The following is a 27484-nucleotide window of genomic DNA, read 5'->3' as shown; positions in this document are numbered from 1 at the left end:
CTCATTTCCGTAACCCACCTTTTGGACTGTCAGTAGTAAAATCGCAATAGGCTATCCTACATTAACTTTTAAAAGGCACAGAAGCCCAATTCACTCGGATCATTTATAAGAGATAGTGTTAGACATGTTGTTACTATTTATTAATATCGTTTGTCTGCCTTAAATGTATCTCTGTATGAAATTTAGATTTTTAATAATTCGTTGCTACTTATTTATAGTAGGCCTTCTGCCAAATCTCGGCAAAATTTTTTACCATGTCATTAAATGATAATGGAACGATTTCTATTTGTATATTTTGTCCAGGATATTGCCGGTACGAGCGGTCACAAACGTACAATAGGAAATGAAAATAATTTTCGTCTATTGCCTTCTGGTCAATTTAACTTCCTCCCCAGAAGGCGCTTTTCTGGATGAGACGTTCATCCCTAACGAGTTCCCAGGCTGGGCTTCGCACTGCAGCCTAATTATTCCGCGGGGTTTTCTTTGAGATCGGACGCTGCACTGGATAAACACAAAGGAGTCAGAGAGCATCCTTGAACCCTTTCAGTACACGGCCACTGATATTCAAATAACAGCCACCGACCATTTGACTGCGCCGCAACAAGAGCATTTTAAATTCACAATTTGCATATGGCTTTCCCATTTTTCTTTTCAAAAGTAGCACCCAAAAAAAGGAAAAAAAAACTGTTCCCATAACACCAAATCAAGTGTAGCGCTTTAAAAGCTCAAAGCTGCTTTATGCCTTCGCCCTCACTTGGATGGACATTTTCCATTTGACATGCAAATGTAAGCAGTTAATTTGAGCGATTAAAATAAATATTCGGGGCCCTTTGTCAGTGAACCCCCATCGGAAAAGCTCTGATAAAGAGCGGATGAACAAATGATGTCTAGGAGATTAATTAGATATTTGATAAGACACGAATCCCTAATCACGAATACAAGACACATGGGGCCGAGATGTGCTCCGAGTCACAATTAACACTATTTAACAAGATTTTCATTTGGGCATAAAATGCCTGTTACGGGGCATTAACTATTGATTTATCCCACTGGGAAAATGTGCGTCGATTTGCGTTTGTCTATAGACGAACTCCAGTATTGATTTATAGTTTTACAAATGTACACACATTATTTCTTCTACTCCGTGTGATACACCAAATACCGAAAACCGATTGCTCTGACATGAGCCTAAATAAATTAATTTTCATCTAAAATAAAATTCTCAACAACAAAAATCTTTAGATTTTAAATCCCTTTAATTACAAAATGAAAGCCTTATACGCGAGACTTTATACAATTAAACATTTATATATTTTTATCAAGGTAAAGAAATGAGTAACTGAATTTTAAATAGCTGTGTTACATACATACTGACATCCACAAAGTGCGTCGAAAGTAAAGAAAACTCCCTGAATTTCAGGATCCACCACAAAACAGTCATAAGGAACATTTACAGGGAAAAATATCATGTAATTTGTCGATATATCTACACAGCTCATCTTGCAAATTCCAGCCCTGTTCGGTTAGATTCACTTTCTTGCGTACCAATCCAAACCAAACATAGCCTTTTAAAATACTTTTCCTACACTTAATCGATCGTCCTGAACCGTTTCGATGCAGTTTAGAAATAACCTCTTTTAGGTTTAAATAGTCGTATACCAATTAATGAGTTTCATTTCAAAACGTCCGTTTTCCTCTATTCAAAAATGCCTAAACCGTTGCCAAAACAGTTCGTCAAACTCTTGACCCGTTTTTTTTTCCTTTAGTTATGACCTACCAGTTTTGGAGAGAAATTGATTTTGTATCAATAGCTTTTATGTCTTTCGCAGAGTTGTGGGTGCAGACCACTCAGTCATGAGGAGACTGCTCTTTGACCGTGACCCTGGGGTTTACACCTTCCAAAATGAGTTCCGGGGACTCGGACCTGGGGGTCTCCAAGTTACTGGTGTCGGTGTCACTATCGCTTCCCTTTTTCCCTCCACCTCCGGCGGTGTGTGTTTTAATGTGCTTGCTCAAATGGTCGCTTCTCATGAAACGCTTGTTGCATACCGGGCAAGCGAACCGTTTCTCTCCCGTATGGGTGCGCAGGTGCCTCTGCAGCTCATCGGACCTGGTGAATCTTTTACCACAAAAAAGCCAATTGCACACAAAGGGCCTCTCGCCGGTGTGCCATCTGAGGTGCGCTTTGAGGTGAGATGTTTTGCCGTAGACTTTGCCACAGCCCGGGATATGGCAACTATGGAGTCCTTTCCTCCGCAAGCTGGCCCCTGCAGGCCCCAGCCGCTCTGCTTCTTGACAGTTCGGACAGTCACACGTCGCTCTTCCGGAATATCTCCTGGAGGACCTGGACGAGCTCCCCATCCCTGAACTGGCACCCGATATCATGGCGTTAGCCGCAGAGGTGTCCGTGTATGTGGGGATCACAGTTTTGAATCCGTCCTGCGTCAACAGGTGCTGGCTCGTTGACAGGAGATGGGACGCCGTCGGGCTGATTCCAGTGGAGCTGAAAGCGGAGTGCGTGAGGGTGGAGAAGTCGGGGTTGTAACCGCTCAGCTGGGAGTGTATGGCTTGTGGAGTTCCCGAGTGCAGCGACGTTTGCAGCGTGCCAGCAGGATTCTGGACCTCCAGCCACGACCCGGGGTTCGTGTGGACGTCCCACCACGAGGACGCGCCGTTGGCCACCTCTCCAGAGATGGTGGAATGAAACCCGGACTTGTACCACGACTCGTACGGGTGTGCCATCCCCACTCGAGGGTACAAAGTCTCGGCGGATGTGTGAACTTTGGAAATGAAGGCGGACTGTCCGGATTCTTGAGAGGTAACGCCGGCCGAGTTGGAAAACAAGCTACTGTACTCGGTGGAGAAAGCAGACGAGGTCGGGGACGTGGACGCCAAACAAAACGCGCTGTTACCCGTGCCTGTCGTGCTCGTTAGTCCGGAGGTACTTCGACTTGTCGCGACGGTGAATCCGGGTAAACTTGATCCTAAGTTACAGCTCGATGACGATCGTTTCCACGGATGAAATCCACCTTTGGAAAACGCACTGGAATCGGGTAAAGTGGTAAGAGGACTCGTGTTGCCTATTTTGTTACATGTTGCAGCCAGCATGGCTAAGGGGGTAGTTCCAAACCGTGGCTCTTCCTGCAGAGAAAACAAAGTTGGTTCTTAGCAGTGGAGCGATATTTGAAGGTTTAAAACCAAAACCTAAACTTAAATGATTCTCAAAACTTTTAAGAATGTTTGAGCTGAGGAAGCGTCGTGCTTTGCACAGACACCTGTAGAACGTAACGAGTAATTCAATGCTGATGAAATCTCACAATCGTCTTAAAATTTGTCCTATCTAAAATTACACGAATAATAGTAAATTACGAAAGTGACTTTGATGCGCTCTGACGGACATTTAAAATCACTTCTTGGGTTACAATGACAACAACTTGATGAAGACGCGAGAAACAAAACAATCGTCCTTCAGGAAAACAAACGCTTTGTACTCACCCCAAGTATAGACGTAGCCATAGCCGGGGCCTTCTCGGTGTTGAATTTTTCACGACAACAATGATGTTATGTTCCAGTTTGACTTGGACAAGACGCTTATCTGAAGTCTGACGCGTTGCGCCCTTGGCCGGGACTGCACACTCCACCTAGTTGTAGAGAGCGCGTGCTTTGAAGTACAGCTGGCGGGGGCACGCGACCAATCTGCGCAGCGCATACGCAGCCAGGGACTCCAGTTCAGCCAATAAGAGATGCGTCCATGACACAAATACTAAAGTAGCGTGTCAATCAATAACTGGGGTACCGATACCACTGTCAGGCATCAAGCGATCTAGTATTTTAAAGCTTTTCATATATATGGCCATCAAGACGTAGTATCTCCACACACAATAGAGTTCAGCTCATATTGGTGTTTAATAAGCCTGGCATCCACAATGGTAAGCAACTGATATTGTCTTGTGCATGATGTCTTGAAATGTTTAACGTCGTTCCTGTCATTCGAGTGCGATAGGCTGCAGCTTAAACAATGGAGAAATGTTTACACGTGAGACATTTGTATTTGTAAATATTAATAATATTTTTTTTATTGTTGATGATGAACCATCTACAGCAGTATTGCTTGTATTTTATGTAGCAGTGGTAATTGTAGATAAAACGTTATAGTGCTTCCGTGACTAGAGGCAGTTTGACGACTTTCTCCTTTTGGATAACATGAAATTCTAAATACCGTGGCATTTATTGGGTTTTCAAACTAAAATATAACTTTTAAAAATCGAAAATTTGACAGTCAGCATAAGACATGTCAAGATAAAGAAATCAGAGGAATCACTAATCTCACAACAGGTGTGAGAAATTGTGGAACGTGTGTGTGTGCGTGTGTGCGTGTGTGTGTGTGTGTGTGTGTGTGTGTGTGTGTGTGTGTGTGTACGTGCGTGCGCGCGCGCGCGTGTGTGTGTGCGTGTGTGAATGTTCGTGTGAATGTGCGTGTGTGTTGGTGGGAGGTGTTGGCTTATGCGCGCGTGCGCTCAACTTAGCGCTCCTTTTAAATGCCTTTAGAAAAGCAGCATGCACATGACCTATGAGATATGAAGGCAAATCCGTCAGGAAAAAAATCCACTTAACGGTTTGTCTAATTTTGCTGTTGAAAATGTTAAGAATAATTAATGAAATCAGTAAAACCTCGGTAACGTAACAACAACAACAACAAAATTACAACCCATATCTCAGACCATTTTTGTTATTGTTTTAAAATATAGTTGCATTATTTCACATCAATTTTCACCTCTCAGTCTTGCTGGTTTTTGTGAGGTTTTCTTTTATTTCTTTTTATGTGAAGATCAATGCATTATACCAGTGTGTTCTTCTGCTTGTTAAAACATTTAAGGGTAATGGCATAATTTAACAATGGCCTGCTTTGGACTGAATCATCATCCCTTTAAAAGTTAAAGCAATTTTCTTGAAAATGGCCTCGCCGAAAGCTGTGCATTACAGTATTCAAAATTGCCAAATAATGCTCTATTATAGAGGCTGAACGGTGCCAGGCAGCCCGGCCGCAATTTGCTCAAAAGCGCTTCGCTTTAAATCCCTCCTATGGAGAGCAGAATCTAAAACAATTTATTCAAATCCACATGATGGAGCCTCGAAAATAGCTTCATTTCTGCAATCACTCTAAATTGACAGGGGAACAATTAACACTATTAAATATCTGTTAAGCATAAACACATTTGACTGAGGACTCCACGTCTCATGTATACATGTGTAACTTTCTACTTGTACATATTAAAGTGGCCCATAATTTTTATTTTCTGATACGTTGTAAATAACTGTCCAGATCCCACAAATATAGATTTCATGAACGAACATGCTTAGAATTTGTGTCTTTTAGGATACACTTAATGTATTGGCTAAAATCTGTGAACGTTTGTCTGTTTTTTTTTCATTAATTCTTTTTAGCTGATAAGGTCATTACACCACGCAGTGAATCAATTAAGCCACCGTTAACACTGTGTGATTGAATGTGATTCTTGTGGATATTTGTGTAGTTGTGAATAGTTCAGGACAGCGAGGATCAAAGAGCATAACAAAACATGGCAGTCCTAAACCTCGCTGACTCTCATTATATATTGCGTTTTATTTGAATGTTTATATCATATTTTTAAAATGATGCATGTATTTTGGACTGTTGTACTTAAGCGCTTAGGCTAACAAATACATCCTCAAATTTACATAACAAATTTACATCCTCAAAGTCTTGCGACTAAATACTTCAATATTTCTTAGTAAAAAAAAAAAAAACAAACAGACAAACAAAAAACTATTTTGGTCCCTGATTTAAAACTCAAAGCAGTCTGCCTGGTCTTGCTACCTGGCGTGCAGTTTTCTGTGGCAATTAGAAGCCTATTACAAGTCATTACACTGATCAATGTACCTTAAACAATACGAGTGATTTATTTGGAAAGAACAAAACACTCTGTATCTATTGTCGTGAGAGTGAGTGACGGAATACATCAATCATGGCTTTAAGCAACTAAAGATAAATGATTAATCTGGACCTATTCGTTAGTGGCCTCTTACAAAAGGTCCGGGGCTTGCTCTAAATCTAGATAATTTCAGCTTCGTTTTCTGCATGTGTAAAGAACTGTGTGTGGGTTTTCACCGGACCGATTTTTTTGTCTGCTGCCGCTGGGATTAATTTGTTCTCACCCTTTAAGAGGAAAGACGTATTTGTTGATAATTAACTAATCTATCTAAACTTAAATCCTTCTTATTCACAGGTCTTTGACAGCACGACCTCAAATAAGCTTCCTCTTCCTAGCACATCAAAGAAAGACAGTAAAAAATACAACAAGCGTCATTTGGGGTTATTACTCATTAGTCTGCATTTAACTTTTTAAAATGCATGACGTGTCGGATTTAAAAGACGCTGTTAATGGAATTATGAAAGAAATAGTAGGCTACATGAGTGAAGTGCTCATTTTGAGTCCACGGGGAGATGTTCTCCGCAGGTTTTGGCACTTGCAGTGCAGCACTAATGAAACGCTTGACTGGGATGATGGGGCATTGCGTCATCTCTGTGCACGAGATCAGAAATCGGGAGATGTGGGAAATCTTTAGTGTTTACAAACAACCGACTAATAGATTGTCACATCACCCCTTCGCTAATATGCTGACTAGAGATCAAATTTATGTCACTCTGGCTACTCTGGCGCCTGGTTTGCATTATCTGATTTAGGGTGTTGTGCACAAAGCACATCATTTAATTTTTTATTATTTGGTCACAGAAAAAGATGTGTGCTCTAATAATAATAAGCTAATATAAAATAATCCGTTGTTGATCTATAAAGTTATGATGAAATTGCTTCAGAATTTTTTATTTAAGTATTATATAGTTAAAAAAGTATTAAGTTATTGTTTGTATCATGAGAGATTTATTTTAGGATAAATATCATAGGGTAGTCTAGAGAAGTATGTGCTTTGTTTCACCGAACCCAGCTGTTGAGACTGACGGTGGCAACACTCAGTATTTCTATTTGTATTTAAATGTATTATTTATATCCTCTTTTTGAACATTTTCACACATTTCTACACAGACTATAAGACTATAAAGTTAATAGCGGAGGTGTAGATAGTTGAGAGGTGCGCTCTGAGTCATCCGGTCCTGTCAGATCTGTGTGCGTGAAGGTGCCAGAGCCCAGCTGCTGATACAGATCTCCTTCCACGTCATCTGTCTCGCACAGGCGTCCTGCCTTTGCTCTGATCCTGCATTGGGGTCTTCTCAACACATGTTATCGTCTTGTCCTGCATTGCAGATAGGACTATATCATAACGTTGCATATATGTTAATCCAGTGGACTACATTATCAGTGATTAGCTGTTTTCAGTGAATGTTTCAGCATGTGGGTCAGTTTTTTTTGTGTATACTGTTAAAGTATCCGAAGAATAATGGCTTATTTTCTCCCGTGTTGAATGCTTGTTTTACAATGAAAGACGTGTGGAACTATATGCTAATTAATGCATACGCGGTAATTTGTAATTAGCATAGACTTTTATTAAAAGCCTAACATTTCAGATGACTACAAATTCCTTGGGCTCTTTCTAATTTAAATCTACCAATCCTGCGAATACCCAGTGCCCAGTCAAATATCGCGATGTTTAGGGCTATCGACAATTACTGCCGATAGTGCGAAGACCAGTTTGCAAATGTCATAGAAATCTAGAAAAGAGAGAAGCTATCTATCGTAGTCTTCATTCATTCGCTCGCTGTATAGTAATATACTTCTAATTGTACAGTTGTCACCATAAGATATATTATCACTTGCATGTTAAAAATGATTAACAAGCATTGCTTACATTTTCAATCAAACAAAAGACATTGTTAAGTTAATACGTCGAACTAGGGTCAGTGCAAAAGGTTTGAGCTTGACTTAACTGATGAGTGGCGTTTGTGTGTGTGTGTGTGTGTGTGTGTGTGTGTGTGTGTGTGTGTGTGTGTGTGTGTGTGTGTGTAGTTCACATATACATCAACAGGTGTCCAGCAGGGGAAAAATCACATGGTTTAGAATACTGCAGTCACTTTTGCTCTAAAATAAGCAAACGGTCTGCTATGGTCTGTAACGTTTGCTTGAGAAGGACCAGTAGGGAGTTAGTGGATCTAGTTGGGGCCTGTCCACTTGTGATAATCTCAGCTTGATCTGGTACAATCAGAACTACCCCACAGCGTTTTAATGCAGTCTCTGAGGACAATGCAGATCCTACTGGGTTAGTGAGTGGATGTGCCTGCTCTTATATAGCAAGACAGATATTTACCTAATTATGTCAAACGTAGTAATGTCTGTAAATGAATAGATGTCTTTCAGTTGTCTTGTATAGTGAAAATTTCATGATCTTCTCTGAATGCCTAGCACACCAAGACACCTTTCCTCGCCTGCATCAGACTCGTTATCATTTTATATAGCCCTTTCTCTATTAAAGGTGGATATGACATCTGCCACATATTCCATACATATTCAAATAGGCACTACCCTTGGCTGTTATTGATCATTTGTGTTTACAAGAAGATTTTATTAACTGACATTCTTCAGTAATTTTCACTCTCAAAACAGTTCAAAAAGGTATAACAAGCCTTAAATGATCCTATTTGTTTTTTGTTTGTGAAGTGCTTCTTTTAGTATCTCGAAGGGCACTTTCAAAGTGCCCTTGAAATATTTTTGACTAAGAGAAACAGTAATCCCTCAATGGCAAAGACCTCAACCTCCATCTCATCAATCTACACCAATTTTATCCCCCTTGGTTTTTGAGTTTCAACCAACCAATCACTTAAATCCCGAGCAGCAGGTGAGGTGGAGATGGAAGCCTGTGGGCTGCTCTCAACCGCTGTACCATTATCGCCACCGCGCTCGCGCCTTACAGACTGAAGGACTCTTCAGTTCTTTTCACCAAACTGCAGACTTCTCTCACTGAGCTCACCACGGGGTTGTGTTCCCTCACATCCACTTCCGACATCCACCACCATGCCAGTTTGTCTCTGCATTTCCCAACTGCAGTTGATCCATTACAGGATTAGCTCACCTTATTATTGTGTGTGGTGTTCTAACACAACTGACTGAGGGTGTTTTTAACATTTGTTTTAGAGGATTAAGTAGAAACCACCAGCGCAGAGGACGGACATGGCGTAAAAATGTCCATGAAGTTTCCACAGGTGAACGTCATAAGAATTTGTGCGTTCGGCCCATCGTAGGTTATGTCAGCTGGTGTGCTGTGTCTTCATTTTCAGGAAGTTGCTCTTTTCTCTGCCTGAACAACAAGCTACGTCTGAACGTTTCCCCTTCTGCACCACAGAACACGATGAAAGCACCGTTGACTCTGCCAACACCTCCACCTCACCTCCCCCCTGGCCCACAACACACCTGCAAGGTATGGGGCCTGTCCATTCTGTCTGTCCATCGGTCCATTTTCCTGCATGTTTGAAGACGTGTTGGTTTTTCCTCATATTCTGTTTGACCTCTGTTCATTTGTTTTTTTCTTTTTGCATTCTTTCCTTGACAGAGAGAGGGAGAGAGAGGCATGTCAGAATGTGTTGTGACTAATCTCTGGGGAATATCGATGTAAATATTATTCAATGGGACTAATCTTGCTGCTAATAATGAAAAGCGTGACTGAACAAATGTGTATTGTCCAGAATAACTATCCATCATTAACCAAATGTCCTTAATCAACATGTATCTTACCTTGTCTTTGTGACTCCAGTGGCCTGAGGCATTGCATGACATTTAAGCATAAAATGATGTGATACACACATGAGAATATTATTTTTCCTCTTAACGGAAAATTCTTTATGACTTTGTCGTCATTTTCCTGGCAGGTTCTGTAGGTTAAGAGTAATATATACATTAATGTTCATGTTAAAGGGTGTGTGAGCTATGTGAAGTCTCTCAGTCACGCTACGGCTTTGTGTTTGGCGTTGAGTCACTCTGACGAGCTTCCGTAGGCCCTGTCTGGGGACGGGACTACACCTGTTTGTGCTCTGACCCCCTAGCCAACTGTACAGTGAGCAACTTAGTGATGCTCTAAGATTTGCTGCTTACTTCTCCCTCAGCACTGAGTCAGTGAGCCGTCTTACTGAGAAAAACAGCTTCCAGTCTTATCACAAATATTCCAGTCTTATCACAACTATCACCACTGTGTGTGGATTCTATATTTGAATATGAGGCTCGCCGCCTTTATTCCATCAAGTGTCATAACGGCCAAAATATCTGCAAAATCACTAGTGTTATTGATGAATGCTAGTGGCTTTACACATGCATTAAGGTTTCTTTAAAATAGTAATATCAAATAAAACATGAAAATATGTCACCTGGAAAGATGTCACTGAATGTCACCTGGTCCAGTGTGAATACTGAAAACAACACTGATTGTTTAGCTGACAACAAAGGTCTCTAAGAAGGTAATTATCCTGTATATGTCCTGCTCTTCATATGCCCCCTACTGCATTTCTTTATCATCATTAAGAGACTCACGTTCGCAGCAACTTGAAGACAAGCTGTTTGTTCGTGCCTTATTATGGCGAACTAACTATAAATTGTCGTTTGGCATCAACGACACAGCCTGCGGGAAAGCGCGACGCTTATCACATGTCATCTCTGCATGGCAGCGTAGAAATTACGCGCGGCTCTCGCTCCACTCCCCGCTCCTTTGTGCTCTCGACATCGTCTTTGTCTTACACAATTAAGGTGTTACACGGTAGAATAATTTAAATTGCCGGCTCTAAAATGGAGGCGCGGGCTCTTTTTTAAAAATAGCCGAATTTGTTTACTGATTGTATGCGGCTATTGACTTTCCCATTATATGAGAAGAGCTCTGATTAGTGGCTGAGCGATGCTTAGAGAACGAGGCAGAGCAGACAGGGTTACAATACGGAGCATTTACCCATATTGTTCTCAGGGCCTCTCTAGCCAGGATTACTGCTGGACACGGTAATGAGGGTGTCACTGGAGGCTCAGGGCCATTTTTTCAATAGTTGCGCAGTGGCCCCCGTGTGATAGACAGCCGCTGTGGCTCCTGAAGTCTCTTGGGACTTTGAGGACCCCTGCAGGTGCCGTTCTCTCTACCTGTGCGAGGTTTTCCATATGTCACCAGATGATTGGAAGATCGCTTGTCACACAGATCTCACCAGCCGCAAGTAAACACAATTATGCTGGTTCGGTTTGCAACGAGTTCTTTACTTAGAAAGGGATGGCGTTCTCAAGGCTAACACACAGGCAGCAGCAGTGAAAGAGGCTGGGAGAGGACTGCAGAACTGTGGTCCAACCTGCAGAAACAAATACTGCAAACGGATGTTCCTTATTTTCCAAGTGATTTGTGCCAGTTGGGATTAGCAAAGAAACAATTATTGCTGGTTTGAGTTCTTCATCACGATACCGTAAGCGTTGTGTATATTTAACTAAAACCAGCTCCATTCTTTCTGACTGTAGTAAACACCATTTGTGAATAGTAGTGGGAAACCAGCACATAAAATAGATACTTTCCTTTTATGAATTTACAGCTCTCTGTCTTGACCTTCCATTGTTTTCTTACAGCGAGTTCCTTTGAGAATAAGTGGTTGCTGCACCACTTAACCATTAACAATTTCTGCCTTTGTTTTGTAATTACAAAAATGTTTTACCCGGTGTCAGATGGTACATGTTTCAACATCCAGGGCACTTCTTTTATATTATCTGATTATATGGTAGTGGGAACACGCTTTTCCTTGCTTCAGATGTTTGCCAAAAAGAACAGGATACAAAGGACTGAGAGATGACTTATAACTCAGCCCCACTCTTTTGAATGCTGTGTTTGTCACTGCTTGACTTCATGCCAGAACGCCTCACAAGAAGGTGATTTGGTTTTGCTCGTATATGACTCCAATGTTACACGAACCAGAAAAGTCTTCCCTATTGATTTTGAGCCCTGTGCACACTCCCAGTATTAAAGACACTGACTTTTCCACTGCTAGAGAGCATCTTTTCATAACCTATATTATGTCAGCCTCAGGTATTAGAATACCGATGAGTTCTTAACACACTCTTCTCCCTAAAAACGTTTATATATAGCACTACAGCAGTAGATTCAAGTTGCATTGCAGTCTGTCTGGTAGTTCAGGTTGTTTGAATGTCAGGCAGCCCCGTGGCTCAGCAGCCTGACTGGAGCCAGCCAGTGGTCATACTGGATCTGAAAGCCCACATACAAGAAGAGGAAGAGAAGCTATGGGTGTTCTCTCTTATTCCTGCCATGTGCCTTAAGCAGTTTGGGGGTATTTTTTTCTTTCTTTGAAAACTCTGCCTAAACAGTAGATTCACTTTCAACACGTGCTTCCGAAAACAGTTAACTATGAGAGGGGATGCTGAAAGCTGACGCCCCTGCACTCTGGGCGCTCAGAGATGGGACAGTTTTCAGCATAAACTCTTGCATTACTACACACGTGACAGAACCAACGCCTGCCCACGACTCAGTCTGTCTAGTGTGGAAGGCAGAAAGAAAGATGGACCTGTCTCGTGATACACACGGTCTATTCTGTTTACTTCTGCACTGTCTTGCTGTGGGGGGATGGTGGAGTTTGCCTCCACACTGGCGGAGATGGTTTCATCTGTGGTTTTTGTTGCGGTGGTGATGGATGAAGCCTCGTCTCCTGCCTGCTCCGTGGGCTTGAGTGGAGAGTCTCTCTCCTCTGTTCCCAGCAGTCTCAGCCTGGTCCACATTTACAGCTCCTTTTCATCCTGAATTATTCTTGCTCAGTATCTGCAGGAGCCAAAACGCCACAGCACAGCAGGTTTGCTCATGTCCCCCCGGTCCCTCCAAACCTGCTCTCTGCTAATCGCTAGTGACACCAACACCTGTGTGCAGCTATTGAGAGAAAGAGACACGTGGACCGGTCTCTGTAGAGTAGCTACAGAACCTTATCCCTGATAAACAACAGAAATAATGCTGGACAATTGGGAAATCCTGCTATGTTTACCCATAGTTGGGGGTAGTGAGGGGTGGAGGGGATGGAGGGGTGCAAATAAAAACAACATGCTACATGGAGATGTCTTGCTGTGATTGGTTGGAGGCATAACCACAAAGTCTTGAATAACAGTGGCTAGAACTCTAAGCTGTCAGAGACTCGTTGCATTTCATATTCCAAATAGTTGACTCAGAATTTTTCCCCCTCTGTTGTGGCTATAGTAATATAATGATACATTTTTGTAACCCTGCCATGATAACAATCTGTCACCATAGAGTTCTTTGCATAGCTTGTAACAACAGCACTGGGAATTGTATTTATTGTGGGAAGACTCTGTTTTTCTGTCAGAAGTGTGATATTTTTTTGTCTTCCAGCTATGATTTAAAATGAAGGTTATCAAGTGCGCTGTGTTGCTGTGTGATGTAAAGTGTTGTCAAGCTGTAACCTGGTGTTCTCTTTAGTTTCATTGAGTGCTCATCATCTTGACTACCTAAGTGAATTGTCACTCAGCTTCAAGCTGAAAAACTGTTCAGCACTTCAAAGTGTCTGGGTCAGGACATACAAAATCAGGGTAAACTGACCCCTCAAATAATAATAATAATAATAATAATAATAATAATAACATACAGACAACAATAATATAATAATTTTCAGACATTTCTATAGCCGTATGAATATATAGATTGAAGGAAATACAGAAGGATTGTTGTTATTATGTGTTCTATACTGCATATTGACATGGATATTGCATTTAGTTTCAAACCAACTGATGTGATCTGGGATGCTGATTGTGGCCTTGGCCAGTGGCTTATACGTACAACCACAAGAAAAAAGAACTGCTCAATTTACAGTACACAATGACACATTTACACTCTCTGCAGTCATAATGAGAAATGTGATTATAGTCACTGAGCAAATCTACTGTATTTCGAGATCCATTTGCAGATAGAAAGGCAGAGAGGAGGGGGTCTGAATCCGGTGCTGTGTGTTTGTGGCGTGTGTGTTGAGACATTGTCAGCGTCTAAAATGAGCATTTTGATTCGCCTCCGATCGAGGAGCCTCCGTGTGTCTCCACTTGTCCTGGGTGATTAGACTAAAACGTTTTGCGCGTCTTGACTGGAGATCGCCGCAGCACCACATAACGTTGCTTGATTGAAGGTCGAAATATTTTGAATTCTAATGGAGACTGGCTGGATGAATTGCCTGAAATAGACTGTAGAATTTCAGCACTTCCTCCCCCTCAGCCCCCCCCTTCCCCGTCTCCTCTGTGGCCGCTGAGAAAAGAACGGTCGGGAATGGCTGTGCCTGATGATCATAGAATTACTGGATGGTGATTCTAAACCCCTCAAAGAGGAGTTGCTATGGAGATCTCGTTCCAAACTGTGAAATGATTCCTCCTCTGAAAGGCTAGGGAGAAGAGGGTTGAACACATCATTGTTCAGGTGGTGGTTGGTTAGGAAATTGCCGGTGCCTGAGCAATCAGTGCTACTGCTGTAGTTAAGGATCTAAATCGGTTTGTTCTCTGAATGATGTCGGGCAACAGTGATGTGCATATGATGGTTCCTTTCAATCAGACTCCACTCAGACTCACCGGGCAGGGAGAAATGACAGAAAGAGTGGGCTTGAATGAAAGAGCAACGAAAACCATTATTGTCTCTCAAAACTAATGAAATCTAGGCTGGTCCTGATCCATCTATTCTTTGACTGCATAAATCTTGGAGGCAGTTTTGAAAGGTTTGCTATCAGCTGAAGCCTCTAAACGTATCACAAAATCCCACCTCCCCCCTCCTCCTTTCTAATATTATGTTAATTAAGTATTTCAGAAATATTGACCTTGGTTATCTCAGGGAACCGATTTGTGTTTTACATTTCATAGGGGTACGTCTGCAAGCTGTAGATGAAACATTCCATATTTATGCCACAGAACCTCAAGAACTGTTGATTAACATTACGTTGCTTCATATGCGCACTATTAGAAGGAACCGATTTTCTCCAAATGTCACAAGTACAAAAATTGCATGACTTGCATGAGTTCATTTTTATAATGCCTGTCAAATGTGTGTGAAATTACAGCACAAACATAGCCAGTCCACTATGTATTTGTGTATTATCAGATTATTTTCCTCTTCTGAAGACAGAGGTGAATGGCTTCTTCTGACAGACTCATAAAGTAGCTTTTATGACTCTGAATACCAGAGCAATTGCAGCAGTGTATTTGTGTAGAGCCTCTTAAAAGCGAGCCAAGGAATGCATGTGAGCTTCACGTTCTCTTCCCATTTTACATGTGAATACTTGCAAAGGAAGTCGTCTGCCACCAAGCACTGTAATTTGAGTGAATGATGTCGATCACATGATCTGCTAGCCATCATCAGCTAAAGACACAGAAGAAACATTATCTACATCAATCTTAAATGTGTCATTCGTGTTTTTCCACATATTTTAGCATTCTGTTAAACACTGCTTGCACAACATTTCAAATAATGAATAAGAAAGAGAATGGGCTAGTTTCTCAGTGATCAAAATTAAGTTGAACTACTAAGAACTACAGCATGTTAACATCATGCACTTAGACAAATGTGTGCAATTAATTGCATTAGGATTTTATGCTTAGTTCAGTGATGTGTATTGTGCAACATAAACAATTTTTAGTATATTAATTAAAGCAGTCATCCATAATTTGTTCTGGTAGGCTTAACAGATCACGTCATACAGTGTATAATCTATTATCTAACTTATCAGAATAGCTTAATCTTTCAATTAAGTAATTGGACCATCTTCAAAATAACAGCAGACGAAAAGCTGTGTGCGAAAGCCCGGTTTGTGTGTGCGAGAGTGGGTTCGTGTGTGGGAGCGCTGGCAGCCTCAACATATCTACTTGCACTCACTTGCCACCTCTGATGCATAGCAGGGCTGTTCTTGCTGAGAAATCTTCCAGTCTGGAGGCTGATGATTCCTTTCAAGATAAAGGCCTTTTGTTAGGTCAAACGGTAAAGACACACCTGCTAATGGGCCGTCCAAACATACAGTAACTAAAACGCAGCAGTAAAATGTTAAATGCCAGATAGACTTGACTTCTGAAGACCCCTCCTTCCTCCCCCTCTTGCTTTTACAGTCTTCCTTGTGGCTTACCATGGCGCCGCAGCCTCGTAAGAGTAGTCTTCAGAGAGGCCTACTCAGACCCGTCGTTAAAGGGCTAATTGTGGAGATCTCTCCTTCGCCCCCATGTCCCTTGGCTGTCTCTGTGTATGTTTAGATGGCTCAAGGTCTCGGTGTGTTCTAGCCGATGCATAATAAATTGTATGATATGATAGAAAGGGCATTACAATTGTTTAAGCTTAAAAAACGCGAACAGGACTTACATAGACGTCTGTGCCTGTTCATTTCCCAGGAGTGTTGTTTGATGAGGGCCAGGGAATGGGACGGGCTGCTCTGACCGAAAGACCAAGCGGAAGACCAACAGCACACACTCAGAGACCAGTGTGAGGGGAACAACAGAACTTTAATTGTGCGTAATGACCAGCAAGTATAACTATATATTTTAAAAACCATTCATGTACCAATGTGTTGTGCGCTAGCTCGCTAGCCAAGTTCTCTCTCTCTCTCTCTGTCTGTCTCTTACAGGCTGGAGAGACCAGTTTTAAAGAGTCCATGCTCCTCCCCTAACGAGGCACGTTTGTCCCTCATGACGACAGGGAGGAGTACTTTAATTGTGGGTGGCATGACAGCTTTGATCGTCTGGCTGTCAAAACTATTTAAAATGTTGAATGCTAATGTAATGTTATGCAAATAGTTGAAGGTTCTAGATGTTTCCTTCGTTTTGCTCTGTTTGCATTTCTCAACACAAATAAAGCCTTGAGCACTCGCATGTGTGGTCTGTAGTCCTTGAATCTACCTGTCATAGAAGACTAAATAAATGCAGAAGACTGTAATAAATGCAGATGAAACATTTGGCGCTGAGCTGCTGGGTCAGCCGCAGGAGAAGTTTCAACAACTATACACTTGACCGTTTAAATCTTGGCTCAACACTTAAGCACCCTAAACACTGCAAAGCCGGTGTTGTGAGGAGAAGGGAGACCACCTGCTGTTCCCTGTGAGATATGACTAACTGTCTGTGTCAGATATAATGGTGCACCTGAGTGAAGGATTCCTGGTGCCATGACCCATCTTCTAGCACTGAATGCCTACTTTGACTAAGCTAGATATTTTTGAGATTTAGAAACATTTTATGAGCAGGATGAGGGGACATATTCATTTGATTGGTTTGCCAATCTCTTGAAGTCTGCTTTTGATGATCTGTGGAGAGCCTGGATTTCAGAAGAGAATCATTCCAGCTAATGAAGGTCATCTTTGTATTGCTTCCTCTTTTTCCACACTCAGGCTGACAGCGGTGCCTGTAATGAGCAGGTAGTCATCATCATCTTCTGTCACGGGTTGTGGGTAGAAGTTCAAACATAACAGGACTAACTCAATGACTCCCTGTCTATTTGAATTAGCAACATTCGGTGGAAGAGAGGTTACAAGGTTTCAGCATCGAATGACCTCCCAGCCACTGCTTAGAGACGTAAGGATGATAGATCTTAGGATGACCTAGATCACTCCTGAAGAGAAGCAACAGTGCTTTCAGGCCAATCTATGTCTGTACTAAAATGAGTCAGGCCACCGATTTAGGAATAGAGTCAATTACCAGTTTCAGTCATGACTGACTTTGGCAGAGTGGGCAGTTCAGAATTGCTAAACCTGATCCGAGTCCTCCACACGCCTATGATTCTCTGCCACCTGCCTTGTCAGTGTAATGCCACCAAAAACTCCATGTATTAGGACAAGTGAGACAGATGTCACTGGATTTCATGCAAAAAAGTCCAAATTTGATAGCTAATACTTATCCCTAACCTTAACATTTTATAAACATTTATGCAAATTCTAAGAAATGAGCAGTTGCAAGATCACATTGTCCTTGTTCATGCCTTGAACAGCAGGCCCTTACTGCTGGATGAGATCACTGCATCTCTCACAGCACTATTCAATGTCTCAGCGTCCAACTATCCAGGAACGTCTTTACATTACGCCATGTCTGAATTTCTGCCAAACACACGAAGCTAGAAATCAAGGAAATCAAGAAGGTAATGATGGTAATAATGAAGTCAGGTTGTAATTGTCCTTCAGCCATTTCCAATCCATTGTTCTTTACCGACCAGGTTTAAAGAACACTAAGCTTGATGGTCTTTCCTTTAAGAAGTGGAGCAACTCATTCACTAGGACCATCATTCTGTACATTGGCTGCATTGCTCACATTCTTTAGGATATCAACAAGTTCATCTAACAAGGAACAGCTGACACTTATGGACCATAAGAGAAGATTGACAGAAAAAAAACATGTCCTTATATGCCACCTGGGTATATAATTATCTAGCCACAAGCCATCTTGCAGACACAACAGCTTCTGGCATCAGTACCGTGGGTCTTTCCTGCATTCAGAAGTGAGCTCAATTGTACACAATGTATGTCCTGGATAAAGTCCCCTGGCAGTCACAAGTGAGGGCTATGAAATCTCCCCACATATACTGGTAAAGTTTCCCGTATAATTTCACAGTCCTGATGGTTTGATTTTATCGAACTGCCAGGATGTAGTCAAAGACCAAGGATCACAGTTCACACTCTGGAAATGCTTTGTGGAATGACTAGGTGTCACCATACTGCTTAGAATCATTATAACGTATGTGGAGACCATAATGTTAATCATGGTAAGTTTCTCCCCTTTGCTGATTATACCCAGAACTCTTGGTCCAATAGGTTTGACACCTTCCCAGGGTATTTATGAGGATTGGCCTCCTCTCTTTCATTAGATCCCTTGGTATTACTGGATTCCAGTAGGTTACAAAAGGGACTCTCCACTATAAATCTTATTCTTTGTTTTCCTTATTGAATGCTCATGGAGGTATTTAATGCCTGTTTTGCTATCCATCTCTGCCTCTGCCCTCCATGAATACTGCCCGTTTATATTTCCTGCATTCATTATAGTCGTGTCTATCTTGTGCATTGCAATACCAAGCTATCATGTTCCTCTAGTTTTAATCCAGGTGATTTAACGTCTCTTTATTTTCTAACGTTTCCATTTCTGAACAACTTACATCTGCGATATTTGTTTGTGATAAAAGTTATAAAAGTAATTTTTTTAGCCAGTTTGCAAAACTTAGATTTTTTTGTTGCACCTTAGGTTTCCATGTGAAAGTTATTTGACATAAGCTATAAAAGAACACAAACCACATAGAGGGCATCCTCAGAAACACAAGATCCCTTAACACAATGTGGCTTAAATGTGCGAAACTCCCTTTTAATTCATCCACGATCATCCAGGAGCGATTCACATTGCATTATTTTCACTTGAAGTTCAAGCATGAACAGGGCACACAATAGCACATTTTCATCCCAATCAGTGCTGAACTCGTAGCTGGTAAATTGGAGCAGCAAAACAATAATTCCCTTGATTAGCCCCTTTCTGTGTGCAGTAAGTGAACTGTTTATACTGTGGAGTACCTCAAAGAGACGAGAGCAACCAAAACAGGCTGATTAGCTATAGAGTAATTGGATAACTTCATTTCAGTAGGACGACCAAGAGCCTGATGACAGCTTCTTCCAAAGAGCACAGCTTTAGATGACACAAATGAGATACAGGGCAGTTTGACATGAAATGTAATACTCTGGGTTTCATCTATTTTGCTATTACTACTAAGGGTCTTTCACGGTATAATAACTGATCAAACAATTATGCTGTTGTCTGTGTTAATTTGTAGTCTGGGAGTAAGATGAAATAGGAAGGAAATTATCATTTTTTCCCCCAAGCCACGCTGTCTTGCTCAGTATGTCCAAATGAACACTTTAAAGCAGTTTCCAAAATGGACATGTTGTATTAACACGTTGTTCTAATCTTTCACAGCAGCATCATTAACTGTGCTTGCGTGTGTGTGCTTCTGTGTGTACGCGTGCGTGAGATGGGGGGATGACGAGGGGTCACCCGGGACACGGCACACAGGATGGAACCTCCCGGAGCTTCACCTGCTAACTCCAGAGAGCTGACAGACAAGTCCCTCTGGAGCATGTTCAGTGCAGGACGTTAGAGAACAGCCGTCAGATAGGATGTGTCCAGTCATTTCCAATGTCTCAGTCTTGTAGTTTTTTGTGGGCTTTTCCACTATATCTGTGTCCATAGATTTAAAAAGATTTTAACTGAGCTAAAGGTGCAAATACTCATCTTCCCACTCATTCAAAAGTTAGAAATATTCTTTTGAAACAACCTTAGAAAAAAAGACTCAGTTTTCCTGAGGTTATTATACTGTATTATAAGCATGAATCATCAGCATTTCTTAATGAAATGTTGCAGAGACTTGTTTGCCATCGTTGGTATGACACCTGTGATGAATGGTGTGGAGAACTGTCATGACGTATTCAGAGCAGTGGACCCGTGCTGTCATCGGCCGACTCCAGCCGGGCTGTAACTGCCGGAAGGAAAGTGAGGAACGTGTGTGAGCCAGGTGAGAAAACACACACACACACACACACACACACACACACATGCCAAACATAGTTGCTCATATCTTTCAACTCTGAAATGTCATTCATCTGGACATTTGTAGTAAGTGAATGATAAATTGTCAGTGTTGCATCAAAGCAGGCCATTTTCAGGTGTCATTGATATTTTCATTTAAATCATAGTAGATGTGTAGTAATCAGTTAGATGGACAGATAAAGGCTACCATGATTGTAATCTGATTTTGTTATGTATGTTTCATAAATGTAGAGTATTGATTAGCCCCAAGTTCGTGGCTTCTTCTACCGATTTGTCTACTTTGCCAGGAAATTTATGACTTTTAGTCTTTGATAACAGAGGTGTGACTGCTTTTGTCGTATTGTACTTGAATTAATCTCCAGTTCATCTCTTAATCAGTTACTCACCAGATAACCTTTCCAGTTCATGTTCAATATATGTTTTTCCTCAGTGTGTTTGAATGTCTTACTAAATTAGAATTTAGAGACTTGTTTATTTAGTGAGACAATAAAAGGTTCACAATATGTCAGTCATGTCATTAATTCATATGATTCCTCACTGACCTTATGATTGTCTTATTAGTCCTTCCACTAAACTCACAGCCTTGTGACTCACAAAATCAGCACCATGGGCAAAGCGGTTGTTCTAATTGTTCAGTGCTATTCTTATGCTCGCTCACTGTTTGCTATTTGCAAATGCAAACATATCGAGCTATTGCTCATGACTGTAGTGAATCAGACCTTAAGGGTTTAAGGGCTTCATTATCTAATCACTTCCAATACTCGTCCATCAACGCACTGTGATTATGAGAGAAGAGCCTGAACTCTCTATACACACTATGCACAGACACTCCAGTATTTACTTACTTAATCTACTGGACATGTGTAGATAGAGCTTACATTAACACAATATAGCCAATTAGTGGAGTCTTGTAAAATGTTAATTAATTATGGTCCATTTTTTTCCTTGTGTAACTTCTGCTCCTTTTTGTGAATCTAAAAAATAAATCTAGAAAAAGAGGATCTAACACTTCCTCTCTGAATTTATATGACTATATTTATATGGTATCTATAGTACATAACACACTTGGTTTCCCATGAGTTGACTTCCATAATAAGGTACTGGTGTGTGTTCACACATGCACACCTTCTTGTTCCAGAACGTAGTTCCTGCGTGTGTCTGTCTGTGTTTATGAAGCATTCCCCCCATATATAGATATCATTATATTTAAATACACTGTTATTGACCTTATTTGTTTGTACGCAGACGTGGGTTTCAGAGGGTTAATGGTCAATCAGCGTGTCTGAAGGGTGATAAATTCAATCACCAGTTCACATGCCCCCCCATGATTCCAGGAAGGTTTCACTGAAAAACTCAGATGAGTCAATGGCAGAAATCCTCCCAGCGTGGCAGAAATCACCGCCCTCCACCACTGCTCCCATCTGACAAATGTATGTATTCTTTCTTTTTTTCCCTCTTCCTTCTCCTCTACACCCCCTCCCCCATCCCACCTCCACCCCTGGCCTATTTCTCCTCTTTTTCTGTGGCGATTGAAAGTGCTGGAGGGTCATAGGGTTTTCTGCTGCAGAAATCATTAATAGAGAGATACTTATTCAGTGGCTGAACCTGGGTCACCCAACCACGCTAATGAAAGTGTTTCCACCAGCGGCTTTTCATCTGAAGTAATACTCAAATCATAGCAGCGTTTGTGCTCAGCACATGCACCACACCGCACGGCATTCTGGGAAAGGGCTACACAATGGCTGACCCAAAGTCCCATATTAGATATTAATACAGTAAATGTTTGGAATGTTCTTTGGCAGAGAGCAGCTCACATGTCTTGTGTTTCTTTTCTTTCTTTGTTTCTCTTTCTCTCTTCGCCTCACTCGCCTGCTTTCTTGCAATGCAGCGTAAACATGGCCAATTAAGGAAGGCTGGGTTTATTAAATCCAAAAGTATGTCACTGCAGCAGTGACATAAAAACATTGTGGGGGTAATGAAGCAATAGCATCTTCTGCAGGTTTGTGTGTGTGTGTGTGTGTGTGTGTGTCTGTGTGTGTGTGTGTGTGTGTGTGTGTGTGTGTGTGTGCGTGTGTGTGTGTGTGTGTGTTTGTGTGTGTGTGTGTGCAGCTGGCTCCGGGTCTCTCTCTGAGTCTTTTAAACGCAGAGATAAAACCCCCAGCCTGTGTTGGGTCGTGTGTCGACCGTGTTGAGGGCAGCGTCTGCTGTGACCCCGTTTGTAGACGGTGGCGAAGAGCTGGTGTGAGTGGGGGTTGGCGGGCTTAATCCCGCCTTTCAGCCACCCCATTTCAGGCTGAGCACACGCAGACCCTGACCGCTCATTATCCTAACAAGAAGGGCCATTTCACCTGCGACTGGGGGGCCTTACACAGCCCCTGTTAGCGTAATCTTCCTCACACATACGCACGCGTGCACATACACACACATACACACAGGCACACACACAAACTCCACCAGACCCGCCACCATTCAGGACAAGCAGGTGGCCACTGACGCACATAATTGCTGACAATTTGAGGCAATGAATAAAAATGATCTACATTACTTCTTGCCGAATGTTGTATGTGCTTGGTGCCAAGAGAAATCTATGGAAGGGCCTCTTTAGATGCTGAAGAAAAAGCCCTATCAAAGGCAGTTCAGGAGGAAGGGGGGTGGGGGGTAGGAGTGATTAATTTCTTAAAGAGTGAAAGAGAGATTTAGTACATTCAGCTGACTGGCATCTCAGGAAAAAAAATGAAAAGACTGCAACAGAGAACATCTTTCATACTGTTTCCTCTATATAATCTTCATACTGTATGTTTTCCTGCCTCTATAGACTTTCCAAGGCTTTCTTTAATGTTAGGAGGCTTCATCAATAGTTACTAATAGGGTGTGAGTTTATCAGAGATGATCCAAGTGCCTTCAACTTATTTTTCACCATATTTCAGCAACTTCTCCATACTGGACAGGTGTGCATGTTACCTCTATAATTAATATATCAGTGCATGCCATATATGTATATATGGTTTTACATCAACCCAACCCTCTGTCATGTTAATAGTCGAGGTGATTGAAAACCGCGATTTGGCCATGGCATCAGAGCTGATTGTGTCCGATGATGCATGAGGAGATTCAGTAATTACTGACCCGAATCTGCTGATAATGCACTCACAGGCGTTTATTATAATGCGTCCAATTACAGCACAATAAACGTTCCTGTATTCATAGTCAAATTAGAGGATATATTTATTGGTCCCTCTAGCACATTGGCGATAAAATGTAGAAAGGAATAAAGAGAAAAAAGAAATGTTTTTTCTCCAGAGGTGTTGTCTACTGAGGTGGCAGCACAGTTTTTCGCAAACAATAAAACATCCTAAATCATTCAAAGTCTCCCAGGTTGCATATGTTTGTGTGTGTGTGTGTGTGTGTGTGTGTGTATGTGGTGTGTGTGTGGTGTGTGTGCATGTGTGCACACACACTTGTGTGCATGAGGGCCGGTGTCTGTGTGTGTGTGTGTGTGTGTGTGTGTGTGTGTGTGTGTGTGTGTGTGTGTGTGTGTGTATGTGTGTGTGTGTGTGTGTTTGACCCTACCAAAACTGTGTGTCTTTTATTAACACCTGCCTGGCCCAGCGGTGCTGTGTGGTGTCGGCTAGCTGATGAGCCCAACCTGGCGCTGGTTCAGCTTGTGTCACTGCCAGTTTTCTGTTTCCATTTCACACATGATTAATCTCTCTTAGAGAGAAAGAGAGAGAGAGAGAGAGAGAGAGAGAGAGAGAGAGAGAAGTCTGAGAGGGAGCTAGTGTGCAATAAGAAATGGAGAGGGGGAGAGAGACAGAGAGGGAGAGCGATAGAGGGAGAGCGATAGAGGGAGAGGGACAGAGGGAGAGAGACAGAGAGGGAGAGCAAGCGGAGAGAAGGACGGAGGGAGAGAGACCGAGAGGGTGGCCCGTGTTCGGCCCGCGTGGCTAAAAGGCCTTTAGAATTCCTGCAGAGAGGGCTGAGGGGAGACTGAATGCAGCCGGCCGGGGGTCACTGAGCCTTTGTGTAATTGGCAGCCTCTCTTTCCTCTCTTTCAAAAGGAGTGAGGGATTGTGAAGTGGAGGGTAGGGCTGAGGGAGGGGAGGATGGAGGAGGGGTAGAGGCAGGGAGAGGGCTCTTTCAGGGGCTGGAGGAGGGCTCTTTTTTATGAAGGGGGAGGTTAAGTTGACAGGAGCAAAAAGAATGTGTTCCGCTAATTTCTGCAGAGCTACATCAACAATAATAGGCTCAATTTCTTTATTGCAAATTTTATAACTGGCCCCCTCCCCCGTTTCCCACCCATTCCTGCTTCCAGAGCCTTTCACAGATCACATACGCCTGCGGTCTGAACCCACAACAGCTCCGAGCAGCACTGTGCCAAATGTGCGTGGGGAAGGTCTTAGACCTGCTCCTACAAGAGTGTTAATTAATACCTTACTGTAGCATATACTCTATGTGACAGTACACTGCCGAGAACCAGGGGGGAACCAAAGCCTGAACAATTCCCTCCATTCCTACTTAATCATTTTATTCAAAGCCTCTTATTCAAGCCAAGTTAACATTCAAAGAGAATCAAGAAAACTATTGGATGCACAGAATTATGTTCTTGTGATGATATGCCTGGTTTCATTTAATTTTAATTGTAAAAAAAGACGCGGGTGTGCGCGTGTGTGGCTCTCCGCTGTCACGTGCTATCACGTGCACGCACACACTCGTGTATATATACGTGGACGTTCTAGTTTCGTGTTAGTATATGTGCGTGTGCGTGTATGCGCATGGCATTCCTCTCGTGCCCATGGCCCCTTTACCCCGTCAACAGCGGGGTGAGCAGCATTGTTCAGCCCTGGATAAGCATGCCGTGCATTTAGGAAATAATTACCTAGCATCCCGCTGTTTTTATACTCTGTTTCATCTTCTTTAATGTCTGCTTCTTCATTCGCCTGTAATCCCAAACAGGACGCAATGTGCGGAATCAACCACCGGCCTTGGGATGAAAAGGAACGTGTCCCCAGCACAACGGAGAAGAGGTAGACCTTTCATCCTCCGCTCGGCGTATTAATGTTCTGCATCGGGCATGTCGTTTCTCCGGCGCTTGGATTCAAATTCGCCAAGTCCCTGCTATGCAAATCGTTGGCTTAAGCTCATGCCATGCTGTTTTTATTTTTTCATTTTTTCACTGTGTGTAGAGGGGGTTAGCGTTGGTGGTATGTTCATATTTTCTTTTTTCTTTCCTTTTTTGTGAAGAAGCTAATGACTTCTGTGTGGGCTGATATGGATCTGAGCGCCTCATATGCGGGGGCCCCCCGGGGCCGAGTCAGGGCTCTTTCGGCCTGGCGATCTCCCCTCACTGCAGGGCCAGCTCCTCACTCCTGAAAACAGCTCCCTCATGTTCGCCACCCAGCAAAAGGGCCGCTTACTTGCTTACTCACACTTATATATATATATAAATATTTTCATCGCACATTTCATTGCATAAGGAAACAGTACTTACGTGTACTGGCGCTCATCTTATATCACGAATATAACTTTTCGACCTTCACTGACATTAGATCAGTCACGCATTTTCGCTACAACAAGTAATTTATTCCTAGGGATTAATTTGTTTTATGACTTCATTATACTGCAGAAGGCATTCCTCTTTTTGAAATAATTACAAGAAGAGCAGAACTCATGTATAGTGAGTACAGTATAGTGAGTATAGTCATGTACACCTGCACACACGGTCATCACGGACATAATGGAAACAAACCTGTGTAACAGGTCCGGGACCGGTATCGCATGTGGTGATAGCGGATCTCCCTTTTCTGCTCTAGCTCCCATCCAAAAGCCAGTCATGCCACTATACTCTGCACTTCATTACGGCTATGTAACCACATGGTTCCTATTCCCCATTAAAATGTCTAATTTCCTTACAATATCAAAGGCTGTGAGAGGCTTTCAACTTAGAAATATAAACATTCATAGACTAGAAGCCAACATGGTAACTCATATCACATGGCAAACACCAATAAATCATAAGAAATGTCCCGCCGGAGCATTATGATGACTTTGAATGTTTCCTCTTAATCTCTGGGTTTGTCTGTGTTTGAAATCCGCCTCTACACAGATGTTTGTGAAATGGTTGTGCACTATGATGGTCTAATCTATTTGAATACTTATCTCCTATATGAGTGTTTTGGCTCCTAATCTCACATTCATCCTGCTTTTGTGCCTGTGATGTGCAGAGCTGTTTTAAATGCATTACAGGTCTGAATCTTAGTGCCTCTTTTTTCTTTTCTTTACAGGTATTGAGCACATTGTGCAGAAACCAATACATTCCTTTTGACTGTTGAATAGATGGAGATCTCAAAAGCAATATATACATGCTCAAAAGGTAAAGTTTTCAGAGTGCTTTATACAGGCCTTTTTACTTTTAACTAACACCCATCATGTCTATTAGATATTTGGAATATACCTGCCTGTGATTGGCTCATCTGTGTCTCATCACCAGCAGGAAACGACCTCACCTCCTTTAGGTATGACTTCATACAGAACTTAGTGCCGCCACAGTGTCTCAGTTTTATTGCATGGTCCCAGTGCAAACGACCCAGTTCATAACAATATCACTAACTCTCTCTCTCTCCCTCTTTCTTACGCACACACACACACACACACACACACACACACTCTCACTGGCATGAGGACACCGACATTCTCAAAGGTCTTGCAGTAAGGGTTCGGGCAGTGTGTGAAGATGAGGTCAGATGGAAACAAACAGGTTAGAAAAACAGACCAACACGCATCTATTCTCTCCAAATATTGGGTGCATATGCTTGCATACATACGTCTGTGTAAACATTGCGTAGTGTAAAAACACAATGTATGTAGATAGGAAAATTAGAGATGAAATGGATTTTTGTTTGGCTTTTGTTGTGGCGTGTCGGAACTGCCTTGTATTTACAAGCTCGACAGCA

The 27484-nt window shown here is 42.2% G+C and overlaps 1 protein-coding gene and 2 long non-coding RNA genes across 7 annotated transcripts in view; 2 read left to right on the top strand and 1 right to left on the bottom strand.

Annotated features, from left to right (window-relative positions):
* Positions 1-1243: 1243 nt before the first annotated feature.
* sp9 (sp9 transcription factor) lies at positions 1244-3657 on the bottom strand. The gene is made up of 2 exons (XM_077002818.1): positions 3496-3657; positions 1244-3141 (listed from the first exon to the last, which is right to left on the bottom strand). Exons 1-2 carry the CDS (start codon positions 3514-3516, stop codon positions 1849-1851), a joined length of 1314 nt encoding a protein of 437 aa, XP_076858933.1. The 5' UTR covers positions 3517-3657; the 3' UTR covers positions 1244-1848.
* LOC143512467 (uncharacterized) lies at positions 2913-16835 on the top strand. Of its 3 annotated transcripts, none has more exons than XR_013130463.1 (4): positions 2913-3061; positions 9266-9405; positions 16359-16475; positions 16592-16835. It is a non-coding gene; the product is annotated as an uncharacterized LOC143512467 (long non-coding RNA). The 3 variants fall into 3 exon arrangements; XR_013130464.1 differs by lacking the exon at positions 2913-3061 and adding an exon at positions 3797-3929 and having other exon boundaries at positions 9331-9405; XR_013130462.1 differs by lacking the exon at positions 2913-3061 and adding an exon at positions 3807-3929.
* Positions 16836-24721: 7886 nt separating this feature from the next.
* The window catches only part of LOC143512468 (uncharacterized), a 4016-nt gene continuing 1253 nt past the window's right edge, over positions 24722-27484 (top strand). The window contains exons 1-4 of one of the 3 annotated variants that reach the window (XR_013130466.1): positions 24722-25354; positions 25488-25558; positions 26816-26904; positions 26971-27288. This is a non-coding gene — a long non-coding RNA (uncharacterized LOC143512468). Of the gene's footprint in view, positions 25355-25487; positions 25559-26815; positions 26905-26970 lie in introns of all 3 variants that reach the window. The other 2 variants (XR_013130465.1, XR_013130467.1) reach the window with 2 other exon arrangements.

Source organism: Brachyhypopomus gauderio, chromosome 4 (genome assembly GCF_052324685.1).
Source record: "Brachyhypopomus gauderio isolate BG-103 chromosome 4, BGAUD_0.2, whole genome shotgun sequence".
NCBI classification, from domain to species: Eukaryota; Metazoa; Chordata; class Actinopteri; order Gymnotiformes; family Hypopomidae; genus Brachyhypopomus; species Brachyhypopomus gauderio.
The sequence above is the reverse complement of the archived record's forward strand: the minus strand, read 5'-3'. Positions and strand labels throughout refer to the sequence as shown.

Coding starts and splice junctions, on each gene's coding strand:
- sp9 (XM_077002818.1), bottom strand. CDS start 3,516: ATGGCTACGTCTATACTTGGG. Junction 3,142..3,495: donor TGGCTACGTCTATACTTGGG/GTGAGTACAAAG, acceptor TTTTCTCTGCAG/GAAGAGCCACGGTTTGGAAC.